Source organism: Terrapene carolina, unplaced genomic scaffold (assembly GCF_002925995.2).
Source record: "Terrapene carolina triunguis isolate 2854851 unplaced genomic scaffold, T_m_triunguis-2.0 Scaffold93, whole genome shotgun sequence".
In the NCBI taxonomy this organism is placed as follows: Eukaryota; Metazoa; Chordata; order Testudines; family Emydidae; genus Terrapene; species Terrapene triunguis.
Window position 1 is genome coordinate 1,769,621 of NW_020664444.1, and position 12,809 is coordinate 1,782,429.

The 12,809-nt window shown below is 46.5% G+C and overlaps 1 protein-coding gene across 1 annotated transcript in view; it reads right to left on the reverse strand.

Moving 5' to 3' along the window:
- Window positions 1–1,777: 1,777 nt before the first annotated feature.
- Window positions 1,778–12,809, reverse strand: part of DCTN5 (dynactin subunit 5) — a 16,054-nt gene continuing 5,022 nt past the window's right edge. Inside the window, exons 4-7 of the mRNA XM_026650753.1 lie at window positions 11,193–11,214; window positions 10,762–10,864; window positions 9,737–9,828; window positions 1,778–3,214 (exon numbers count right to left, since the gene is read on the reverse strand). Coding sequence (XP_026506538.1) covers window positions 3,194–3,214; window positions 9,737–9,828; window positions 10,762–10,864; window positions 11,193–11,214 — 238 coding nt within the window. The 3' untranslated portion in view covers window positions 1,778–3,193. The remainder of the gene's footprint in view (window positions 3,215–9,736; window positions 9,829–10,761; window positions 10,865–11,192; window positions 11,215–12,809) is intronic.

The window sequence follows — 12,809 nt, forward strand, 5'->3', positions numbered from 1 at the left end:
GCGCCACTGAGGACTAAATCAAGAATTGCTTCTTCCCTTGTGGGTTCCAGGACTGGCTGCTCCAAGAAGCAGCCATTAATGGTGTCTAGAATCCCGGCCTGAGGTGACATGTCCCAGTCAATATGGGGATAGTTGAATTCCTCCGTTGCTATTGGCAAAGAACAAAACGACTCTGGCCTAGTGTGGAGCTCCCAGCCCTTCTCAGGACACAGCAATGGAGTTGGGGCCTTGGGGGACGACTCTTAGTAGCTCTCTTCCTCCTTGAATTTTAATCCAATAGAAACATGCAGCTTCCACTGCTCTGAGCTTTGATCCTATTGCTTCTCCTTCCCCTTATGCTCCCTCCCTCCCTCCCCAGTATCACGGAAACCTCAGCTATGACCCCAGAGCTCAGGCTGCAGAGATTCGCACTGGGATCCCTCGGTTGGTTGGTCAGGAGCTGGAGAAGCGGCTGGGTATTAGGGTGGATAGGAGCCAAGGCAAGGGAATTGTGGCTTAGCTGTCAATTTCCTGGGCTTTCAATGACTGCACTGGTAGGAAGTGCATGTGAGGAGCCTTGCGTGCAAGTTAACCAAGATGTTTGTGTGGGATAGAGACAGATCCCTGCACTGAAGGGCTAACAGGTCAGCTCGGACCGGTGCGATATGATGGACAGAGGCTCAGACAGAAAGCTGTGGCGCACTTGTAGCTAATGAGATGGGCGAAGGAGACTTTGGCTCACCCTGGGCCTGGAGATAACCACTGGCTGGAATTCCTGTCTGCCTGCCAGCTGGTCTGGTCTCATTTAGCTGCCGGGCTACTCAGGGCGGAAGGGTGTGTTATCTGGGTGCACAGCGCTATAATCTTTGCGCCACCGTATCTGTGTTCTAGATTAAAGTGATACCAATATTAATAAATAATCTGCACCAGGTGCAGCGGCAGCGCTTGGGCACCGACCGGCTGCTGCAGGACAAAAAACAAAGGGAAGGTTGCATAAAACCAAAGGAAAGAAGGATCCCAGTACAGGGTCAAAGGCATTATTATCGGAGCCCTGCTGATTCATCTGGGCCAGCAGTCCCACCCACAGCCAGTGCCCTGGATGTCTAATCGCTCTCCCTGCAGTGGTGGGGGGTGCAGATCCAGGACTAAGCTTGGGGTGGAGCCCTGTGGCATTTCCACAGAGAACAGTGTTCTAAAGGGGTCACTTGTGATTCTTTCTGCTCTCGCCCCGCTCCCCAGGTCTCAAAATGCTCCTGTTTTCAGGTGGAGAACCCAGTTCTCTGCATGCAGAAACCTCCAGACGAGACCAGAATTGCTCGGTTTGCCAACTCGCAGCCAGCCCTGGAAGCCACCTGGTGTGGCTGGGTAGAACTAGCATTATAAGGCCATTGCGGTGTTCTCTCACATGTGGATTGTTCTGCCTCTGCCTGATTCCTGCTTCGTGTGTGCAGTGCAGCTGGGGAACATCTGGTGCTCCTGCTCAGCTGGCATACAGGGCAGCAACCCATCCGAAACGTGCTCGCTGGCCTCAGGAACAGACTAGTGGGCGATGGGCCCGATTTGAGGAGGGCAGCTCAGGTCCAGAAGCCAGTGACGTTAAAAGGGGTTCTAGAGAAATAACACACGCTCTCAATGAGATGCTGCTATTTTCCTCTCCCACAGACTATGAAGGACCCACTTCTGCTGAGTCAAGAAAGGCTCAGGGCACCTGCTATCGGGCGGTAGATGGAGGCTTTCCTTTGCCTAAGTGACGTACACAACGCAGTATAACTTTCATTTGGGTTTTGCAATAGTTTATTTTGCCCTGGTTGATAGTGGCTCTTATCGGCCTGAGCGCAGCAGATTCACAGTGATCCCGTTAGTAACAAGGGCACTGCGGGGTTTTCTGATCTGGCACCCCAGCCAGCCCTTCAGAAGGGTTCTAGTTTGAAGGGTTTGTGTTTCCCGGCCGGGTGCTGCCAGGCCCGAACAGGCGTGCCGCGGAGCTTTTTAAAAAACAACATGTGCAAACAAACCACCCTTCCTTTGTATTTTAATTAGTGTGGGAGCCGGATGGCACTCTGTCCTTTGGCTCTGCTCACTGCTAACAGCTCACATGAACTGTAAACAGGGCTCAGGTCAGTGTTTTATAGGTTAATTTACAAATAGCCCTGCCCTGGCTTCCCCTCCCCATTAACCGAACCAGCTTCATTTAACCCCAGGAGTGTGAGGATGACTCAAAACACGGCCCCAGCTGGTACAAGGCACCTTTGTAAGCAGTTAGCCAGCCCCTCCCAGGAGACGCTGCTGCCAAGTTTAAATAAATACTGGCTAATTGGTACCTCAAGCTAGAGACATTAAGAGCTTTTCTAGAAGGGACTTGAGAGTTGATGGCTCATCCGGAACTGGAGTGCTGGACACATGTTAGGAGCCAACACTAAGCCCTGCAGGGTCACTAATATTGCAGCCAATGGCTCACCTAGTTCCAAGAAATCCCCAGCCTGGGCTGGGGGCTCCTGTCTTTGTAGAGCTGGTCTGACCTCCAGCAATGCTCCTGGGGCCCATTCCGTCTCGTGGCAGGGCCCCATGATAACCAGCAGTTACACAGTGCTCGTGAGGCTTGGCGGGATAGTGAAATCTCTTTTGTGGCTGACCCCAGCTATCCTGGAAGCACAGGCTGGGAGAAGGCAGCTTCCTAAAGCTCTGATTTTGTTACGTTTCTGAGCACTGTTTATATTTCAAACAAAGCACGCGAGCATGGTGTAATGCTGCCAGCAGCCCGGTCCCGTCAAGGGCAGGGCATTCATGGCTCACAAAGCAGGATGGTGGCAGAATGCAGGGTTGGTTTATTGTTTAAGCAAGTGAGAATGTTTTTAAAAGGTTCCTGATCAGAGGAATCCAGTAGCGGAGTCTCCATTGCCCCCAAAGCCAACTAGCTCCCCTGTGGCCGTTTGCTCCAGATCTGTGCAGCAAAGCCTCCTCTTGGAAGTTGTGGTTCATTCTACTGTATCAGGCTAATTGTAGACATCAGGAAACGACAACTCCCAGGAGGCAGTGGTGGCAGGCACCAACCTAGGGACACTTCATCGTTCCAGCCAGTGCAGCTAGCCAGCAGGCAGAGGTTCAGAGACGAGCCCAGACAGAGCGATGCTCCAGAGGACGGAGGTTAAAAGGGCCAGATCTAGGGGATTTTAACAGGGCTGCGTTTGTGAGGTCTTCGCTGGTGACTTGGTCTTTAGGCCCTGGCAGAGGCCACCTTAACAAAGACAACAAAACAGATGGTCATTGAGGCAGCAGTGTGGCAGCTCAGTATGGTAAAAGGGGATTCTACGCGGACACGTGCCTGGAACTGCAGGCCCCAAGCTGAACAGCTGTGCTCACACACCACAGCACCAGGCAGCTCCATCCAGGTGTGTGGGGAAGCATGGCAGGTCCATAGCTCATCCAAATGGCTTTTGACTACACCCCCTTAATTCCACCCCCCAAAAGTAGCTCCCATCTTCCAAAGGGGTTTTCCCCTTTATTTAGTCTTCCTTCCCTAACTTCACGATGCCCAGGTGTGGTCACCAATCAAGAAATCCTTGTGAAATGCCCTGTGTGGTGTTGAAACTCTGAAGTGGACATCATGGTAACACGCATAGAGCTGGACCCTTCTTGCCAAGCACAGAGCTGCCGTGGTCAGTCAGCAAAGAGACGGTTGGTAGCATGGGTGCCACTCTGCAATGTGACTTAACATGCTACTGCAGCTACTCAATGTCTAACCTCCATGTGATCATGCAAGAAGCTCAGTAGTTTAAGTGTCTGGGCATGTGATCTTCCAGGCGTCAATCTACGTGCCTGTATCATGGCAGCTGCAGAGTACATAGCTCTTGCTTCTCTATGGAGAGGCCATGAGGGGAATAGACTGGAGGATCAAATCCTTTCAGCGGTTAAGCTCACTTAGCAACAGGACACAATGTCCTCCCATGCAAAGAACATCTGACTTAATACTTGCTCTGCTCAGGTGAAAAGGCAGCAGGCCCTGGCCCATTGTCACCTTTTCATCACACTAAACCCAGGCAAGGTGACTCAAAGGAGAAATGTACAGTAAAGCTCTTTAAGCCTCCAGCGACATCTGGCTCCAGGCCCAGTTTCACAGGGTTTCTTAAACCAGTGGGTCTCAAACTTTTTTACTGGTGACCCCTTTCACATTGCAAGCCTCTGAGTGCAACCCCCCTAATAAATTAAACACCCTTTTAAATAGATTTAACACCATTATAAATGCTGGAGGCAAGCGGGGTTTGAAGTGGAGGTTGACAGCTCACGACCCCCCATGTAATAACCTTGCGACTCCCTGATGGGTCCCGACCCCCAGTTTGAGAACCCCTGTCTTAAACTCTACTTAAATACAGTTGCACCCACTGAATGGATCTGGTTCACCAATACAGAACCAAGTATTAAGATACCCCTGGAATGGGTTTAAACCAAAAGCATTCTCTTTTTAAAGCCCAGTGTAGACAGGGCTTAATAGGACCACAGCACTGGAGGATCAGCGGCGGGCAACAAAAATGATTAGGGGGCTGGAGCACATGACTTACGAGGAGAGGCTGAGGGAACTGGGATTGTTTAGTCTGCAGAAGAGAAGAATGAGGGGGGATTTGATAGCTGCTTTCAACTACCTGAGGGGGGGGGTTCCAAAGAGGATGGATCTAGACTGTTCTCAGTGGTACCAGATGACAGAACAAGGAGTAATGGTCTCAAGTTGCAGTGGGGGAGGTTTAGGTTGGATATTAGGAAAAACTTTTTCACTAGGAGGGTGGTGAAGCACTGGAATGGGTTACCTAGGGAGGTGGTGGAATCTCCTTCCTTAGAAGTTTTTAAGGTCAGGCTTGACAAAGCCCTGGCTGGGATGATTTAGTTGGGAATTGGTCCTGCTTTGAGCAGGGGGTTGGACTAGATGACCTCCTGAGGTCCCTTCCAACCCTGATATTCTATGATTCTATGATCCAACAGCCACTACACCAACCCTGTGTCATTTTAGCTCTCATGTAAAATCAGATCTCAGGGGGCCTGCCAGCATTGGTTGGGCTGAGGAGCAGGTGGAAAAGGAATCCCACCCTCCTAGAAAATTAGTGTCAGAAGAAAACGGGCATTTCTAAGTGCTTGAGGCAGCAACAACAGAACTACTGCAGAGGGTTGGGGGGATGCTCACACTTCAGGGCTGGAGAGAGGAACTGGCTGGATTTTAAAATGGGCTGGGTACCCTCAGGACTCTCATTTCTAGTAATGATAATCAGGGTAAGAAAGTCTCGTGCTGCAGGGCCATTGCAGATAGCTGTAGATATCATTTCACCTGTCGCTGAATACCATCAGCTCAGGGTGGGGGCAGGTGGAACATGGCCGTTTAACAGTGCACCTCAGTATGACAAGAACCAAAGGATGCTGTATCCAACTAACATTACAAGGATAATTGATGTAGGCAGAATGCAATTACCAAATTGGAATTAGGATGACACATGAGGATAGACACCCCAGCTCTTAAGAGACGGGACTACCACAGTTCCAGCTGGAATACGGCAAGCTGGGAGATGGAGTCTCCATAACCTACACCTCCCTATTAAGGATAACTGTGGGCTACATTTGTGGCTGGCTGGCTGCCTGTTTCAGAAACAATCTCGTCACTCCCCTTCTATTAGCAGGGCTCTTCTTTATTTCCCTACTCTTTAAGGGTGGGTGGGAGGAATTAAAGCTAAAGTGGGCAATCTGCATCACCTCTTCAAACTTGAAACTCACTGCATGTCAGTGGGGTTCATTTTGTGGCAAAGCTTCCCACTGCACTTGGTTTTCTTAAGAGTGTGACTTTTCAATTAACACCAAGGGATTAAGAATATAAAAACAGCCCTATTGCATCAGACCAATGGGTCCATCTAGCCCAGTATCCTGTCTGCTGACAGTGGCCAGTGCCAGGGGCTTCAGAGGGCATGAACAGAACAGGGCAATTTATCAACTGATCCATACCCTGTCGTCCAGTCCCAGTTTGGAGGTTTATGGACACCTAGAGCACAGGGTTGCATCCCTGACCATCTTGGCTACAGCCGTTGATGGACCTAACCTCCATGGACTTCTCTAATTCTTTTTTGAACCCAGTTATACTTTTGGCCTTCACAACATCCCCTGGCAATGAGTTCCACAGGTTGACTGTGTGTTCTGTGAAGTAGTACTTCCTTATGTTTGTTTTAAACCTGCTGCTATTAATTTTAGTGGGTGACCCCTCGTTCTTGTGTTGTGTGAAGGGGTAAATAACACTTCCCTGTTCACTTTCTCCACACCATTTAGGATTTATAGACCTCTATGATATCCCTCCCTCAGTCATCTTATTTTCTTTAAGATGAAGTCTTGTCTTCTTTAATCTCTCCCCCGATGGAAGTTGGTCCATACCCCTAATCATTTTTGTTGACCTTTTCTGTACATTTTTCTAATTTTAATACATCATTTTTGAAATGGGTTGACTAGAACTGCATACAGTACTCAAGGTGTGGACATACTATGGATTTATGTAGTGGGATTATATAATTTCTGTTTTATCTCTTTCCTAATGGTTCCTAGCATTCTGACTGCTGCTGCAAATGTTTACAGAGAACTAACCATGAGGACTCCAACATTTTTCTTGAGTGGTAACAGATAATTTAGTCCCCATCATTTTGTATGTCTAGCTGGGATTATTTTTTTCCAATGTGCATTACTTTGCACTGAAAACTGAATTTCACCTGCCATTTTGTTGCCCAATAACCCAATTTTCAGAGATCCCTTTGTAACTCTTCATAGCTTTGGATTTAATTATCTTGAGTAATTTTGTATCATCTGCAAACTTTGCCACCTCGCTGTGTACCCCTTCTGCTGATACAGACTAACACAACTACCACTCTGAAACCCTTCTGCCAGATTATTTATGAATATGTTGAACAGCACTGGTCCCAGTACAGATCCCTGGGGGACCCTGCTATTTACCTCTCTCCATTCTGAAAACTCCATTTATTCTACCCTTTGTTTCCTATTTTGTAACCAGTTACTGATCCATGAGACGACTTTCCCCTCTTATCCCATGACTGCTCATTTTGCTTAAGAGCTTTTGGTGAGGGACCTTGTCAAAGGCTTTCTGACAATCCATGTACACTGTATCACTCTTATTCACATGTGTGTTGACAACCTCAAAGAATTCTAGTAGACTGGTGAGGCGTGATTTCCCTTTACAAAAGCTGTGTTGACTTTCCCCTCAACACATCATGTCCATCCATGTGTTTGATAATTCTGTTCTTTACCAGAGTTTCAACCAATTTGCCTGGTACTGAAGTCAGGTTTCCCAGCCTGCAATTGCCAGGATTATCTCGGAAGCCTTTTTTAAAAATCAGAGTCACATTAGTTCTCCTCTAGTCACCTGGTACAGAGGCTGATTGAAGCAATAGGTTACATGCCAGTGTTAGTAGTTTTGCAATTTCACATATGAGTTCCTTCAGAACTCGTGGGTGAAAACCATCTGATACTGGTGACCTATTAGTTTAATTAATCAATTTGTTCCAAAAACCCAGCTACTGACACCTCAATCAGGGAAAATTTCTCAGATTTGTCACCTAAAAAGGAATGGCTCAAGTGTGGGAATCTCCCTCACATCCTCTGCAGTGAAGACCGATCCAAAGAATTCATTTAGCTTCTCCGCACTGGCCTTGTCTTCCCTGAGTGCTCCTTTAGCACTTCAATCTTCCAGTGGCCCCACTGATTGTTTGACAGGCCTCCTGCTTCTGATATAGTTAAAAAAATTTGCTGTTAGTCTTTTGCTAGTTGCTTTTCAAATTCTTTTTTGACCTGCCTAATTATACTTGATTTGCCAGAGTTTATGTTCCTTTCTATTTTCCTCACTAGGGTTGGAATTCCAGTTTTTAGAGGATGCCTTTGCCTCTAACTGCCTCTGAATTGTACTTGGCAAAATTGGAGGGTTCTTACCTTCATGCAACCGTTTATACCCACCTTCCGTTCTCTACCTGGCTGGAGCTAGTAGTATGTTTTGGCTGGGGCCTATCACATTAAAACTGAGCGGACAGTTTTGTGCAAGGTCGGTACGTGTTTATTAGAGTTTTTCAGGACAGTTTCCCGTCAATGGCCCTAGAATTTTATTTTTCTGTTTCTAGGTATACAGGTGAAACAGACAGCAACAGCACAAGTTATTCTGTTTCTGGTGATGCAAGAGGCTCTTTAATGCACTCAAACTAAATGCCTGGTAATAGCTCAGGTGCCTCTCTCTGAACAATAGAATGTGGAATGAGTCCATCAACACAGCAGGAACTCAGTGCCCTTAGCAGAAAGCTTACTCTGCTTTCAGAGCAATTGGATTTGGAAAGTTACAACTTTCAAGTCACTTGACCCATATAAGAGGCTTTTAATTTATGTACAGTAAAAAATACAAACAACCCAGACAGTGGTGTTACATTTGATTAACCGTAGTTACAACACAGGTAGTATTTATATAGCTGCTAGTTAGTTAATGTGTATCAGAGCCCTACGTGATACAAAACAGCTAAAGGCCCTTTGCTGCTATTCTCACCACCACATGCCTACAACACTATTGCCATGCACCTGGCTCCCCAGTCAGTGCAGGAGACCGCACAGAGGCCCCCCACGGTCAGCAGGGAAGGGGTAATGTTAAGTTTGAATACAATCTAACAAAAGGAGACTCTGTTCATCCTTGGCAGGGCCCACCCTACAGGAGTCAGGTGTGTGGAGTTTGTAGCCTCATGTGAGTTAGGCACACAGGCTACCTCCATAAGAATTATACCCAGCGTCTGAACAGTGCCCAAAATGCCACTCCCTACTTTTTCTAGGGATTTTTGATTTTTTCATGTTACAGTTTTACACCACAAGTAAGAGCTGCCAACAGGCTGTGCCCCATGCAGCACTGCAACCCTGGACAAATGCCACACTCCCCCACTTTTGGTTCCAGATAATTCAGTGCAGCAGAGGGCATCCTCTTTCCATAATCCCAGCTGACTCTGAGCTGCATGATGCTCAGAAGAAAAATGGGCATCAGCCATGAAAACTAACCCTGCAAGGCATTTGGGATTAGTGGAGGTAAATGTCTCTACTGCTAGAAGTAACCAGATGGTGACACGTTTCCCTTCAGACAGGGCAGAGAAAGCCCAGACTCTGCCCATAGGCGTCAGGGAAGCTAGGCTACTGAAAGCTTTGAAGCGAGCTAAGGGAGGCAGAAGATGTTCTATTCTTAGTGTGGGAGAGAAGCTTGGTCCATGGGCTAGAGGGGAGATGAAGAAAAATCCTGGCTCTTAGTAAGTATTTACGGTAGTCACTCTTAATGAGGATGTTGGCCACACAGCCTCTCTGTTCAAGAGCGAAGGTTATTTCTAACAGTCAGACGCACTGTCAGGCTGAACAGAACAGATGTGTGCAATTCACTTTGGCTAGGAAGTATTTACAGTGGGGTCCTGCCTCATTTCTCAACAGCAGCACGATGCATTAGTCTAGCGGGAATTGTAACTGCACTCCAACCCCAACACATTTACTGGCGCACCTCACAGACAGTATGGAACGAAATACATCTGAGTAAATATACAAAGTTTAAACATGACACAGCAACTTTTCACAAGGTTCTGCTTGCTGGAGCTGTAGTGTTAATAGCACAGAGCGAGGACATGCCACTCCAAACAGCAGAGCTCACTAAACATCCCTCCCCTCCCCAAAGCTCCCTGTAGTGCCTTTACTTCTCTGAAACACAGTAAATAGGCTACTAGACCTGAGTAAGTGGCAAGAACTTCTGGTAATAGCTCTTTGTAACATCCATCATCAGCTCTTGGGTGCACTCGGGGAGTTCTCCAGAGAAGAGCCCTGAAAAACCAAGAAGAGCATGAGTGCACGTGTTCTCTTGGGAAGCAATGAAACCTGGGAGAGTTTTATTCAGCTTCTCCACTAGTATTTATGCTCTATCTACTGCAGGTTAAACAGCAACCGATGGGCTTGTGCAGGGACCCTGCTCTCATGTAGATCAACACAATAGCATGGCTTCCCCATGAGATGTAGTAAGGCAGTCTGTCTCCAGCTAGATCCCTTCATGGCTTACACCCACCCTAGATAAACAAGGGTCATGAAAGCTCTTTCCTAAAGAAAGGCTAGTAACCGAGGGAACAAAGGTTACATTGACCTTTCCACCACAGCTGTTTCCAAATGACTGGAACATTTACACCTCCGGTATGGTCAGCAGTGCTGTTGGGGTGGGCTCCGTAACAGCATTCACAGGCTTTAGTTTGGAGCATCTGCCCATGTATGTAGCACATGCACAGTGGTCTAACAGAATTCTCTCCAGCTGTGTTTATGGATACACCTACAAATCCAGAGCATATGGGAGAGAAGAGGAGACTCTTTCTTGATGACAAAGCAGACTTGCCTGTGGAATGCTGGATGCTTGATAGGCCACCTTGCTGATTCTGAGCTCTGATGGATAGTGATTCTGTAACTAAGAATGGTCCGAGCTGGCAATCAGACTGACAGGCCCTAGCTGTATTAGCCTTGCTACTGAATGTGCAGATGCTATGCTTACTCATACTAAGCTCCTGTCCCAATAATATCCTGAGACAGTGAGTTCCACTGGTTAGAATTGTTACTTTTCATTTAGCTGAGCACTTCCCTCCCCCCTCTTACTATAAGACAGTGCAACCAAGGAGCCTACCTGGCCTTCTCCACATCAATGTCTTGTATTTCTTTTAAATATCAGGATATAAGTTAGCTGAATTTATACTGGAAGTAAAATTAAATGGACTTTACCTGGGCAGCCTGAAAAGACTGTAAAAGGCGGGACCACGGTTTCAGGGGGAAGAACTGTGTTGGCTAGAATTTTGCAGCAGTCTTTCAAAACACACCTACGACCCTAAAACAAAGACCAGCTTCCGTTTGATTGTATAACAACAACAAAAACACACTCTGTCTTACTCCTACTCATGTCTCTAATATTCAAAAGTGAGTCTGACTGCTCTTGATTAGTCAAAGCCGTTGCGAGGGCTGTTTGTAAGAAGCAAGATGTCTGCCTGCAGCCCAGGGTTCTTCTCCTCTCAGCTCGGATTCCTGATTTCACTATTAGGCCTGGTCTATACTAGAAGTTACACCAGCATAACTATGTTGGTTAAGGGTGTGATTTTTTACCAGTAGTTGTCCTGGGATAGCCCTAGTATGGATGCAGTTACACTGGATAAAGCTACCTTATACTGGTATAGCTTATTTCTGCTTTGGGAAGCAAAATCAGCTATACTGATATGTTGCCCTTATACTCCATCCACACAAAACAGCAAATGCCCTTTAAATTATATCAGCATAATTAAAGCAGCAAAAATGTTCTAGTATAGATAAGCCCTTAGTGCCATGCTGGCTGTCTAGAAATCATTAGTGCACTCAGTACAGTTACTAGTCTCTCTCTTTGCTTCCATACACTCCGAGCAGGTATAAAAATGTTTTATGTAACTCTGGCCAACAATAACTTTTTGTGCATTAACATACATCGCAAACTTTAATGTTTTACAGATCAACACATACTAGCAGAGATTGTCTTCTGTGTGGAAAAATCTGTGTGTTCCTCATAAATGCATAGTAGGGATTTGCATATTAAAACAAGTCACTTCTGGTAAGTAGATATTCAAGTCGGAATTGGTAGTCCTAACCATGTAGTAACCGGGCAAAATATTCCCCACTGCAGTAGTCAATAACCTTGACTGTATGGCATTATCTATACCTGTGCTGAGCTCCACTTGTACCTCTGTGAAAAGCACTCTCTCCTCTGGATACCCTGACATCAGCAATTCTTAATGCATGCTGATAACCCAACTGCTTTTATTTGGCTTAAAGAGGCAGACAAAGCCCAGAAACAAATAGAAATTAATAGGACCGTCCACTTGTCTAGCTTTGTGTAAACACAATGTTTGAAAAGAACAAGCATGTCTTTGAAACAGGCAACAGCGATTAGACTGAAATTGCTGCAATATTTAATGCAACTCAGGACATTAACCTTTTTGAAAGAGTCACCCTGTTCAAAGACGCTTGGCAGCCTGTCTGAAACGATTAGCAATTAATGCTCCATACGTTCATTTATCTGAATGATGATACAGCAAACTACACATTAATCTTGATGATAAACTGCCAACTGATACAGAAAGCCATTTCTAATGGGAGTCATTTGTTGGCCATTCATTACAGGCAGATAGGAGCTATAGAGGCCTCACAATGCCATTGTATGCAAGTTCCTTCATGAGGCTTTTCTAATGTCTTCCAGCCTGGTTTGCCTTGTGGGAGGGAGAGATACACCCCTGGGACACGGGCTCTGAAAAAGGAGCCCTTGGGGCCTCTCCTGCCTCCACCAGCTACTCTTGGAGAGAAGAAACTGAAAGTGTCTCAGGTAATAAGGTTACAGGCCTCAGAAAGGGCCTTTTACCTCATTTAATTACACCCACCCCCATTTTTGCTGGCTGTCAACATCAAGCCATTATAAAAACAACAAGGAGTCTGGTGGCACCTTAAAGACTAACAGATCTGTTAGTCACCTTGTACAACCAGGCACCTTGTAACAGTCACAGTAGAAGATTCTGTGGTCACATGAAAATATCACCAAGATGGTGTTTTTAAAAACACAGATCTGTTAGTCTTTAAGGTGCCACCAGACTCCTTGTTGTTTTTGTAGATACAGACTAACACGGCTACCCCCTGATCCTTATCAAGCCATTATTGCATTCTTCCCTCTTTGTACCACTGGCTCATTCCTGCCTTCCCAGCTAGCGTTGATCATTTCCAGGCAGTACATGCTGGCACCTCCCCCAACCCCACATTTC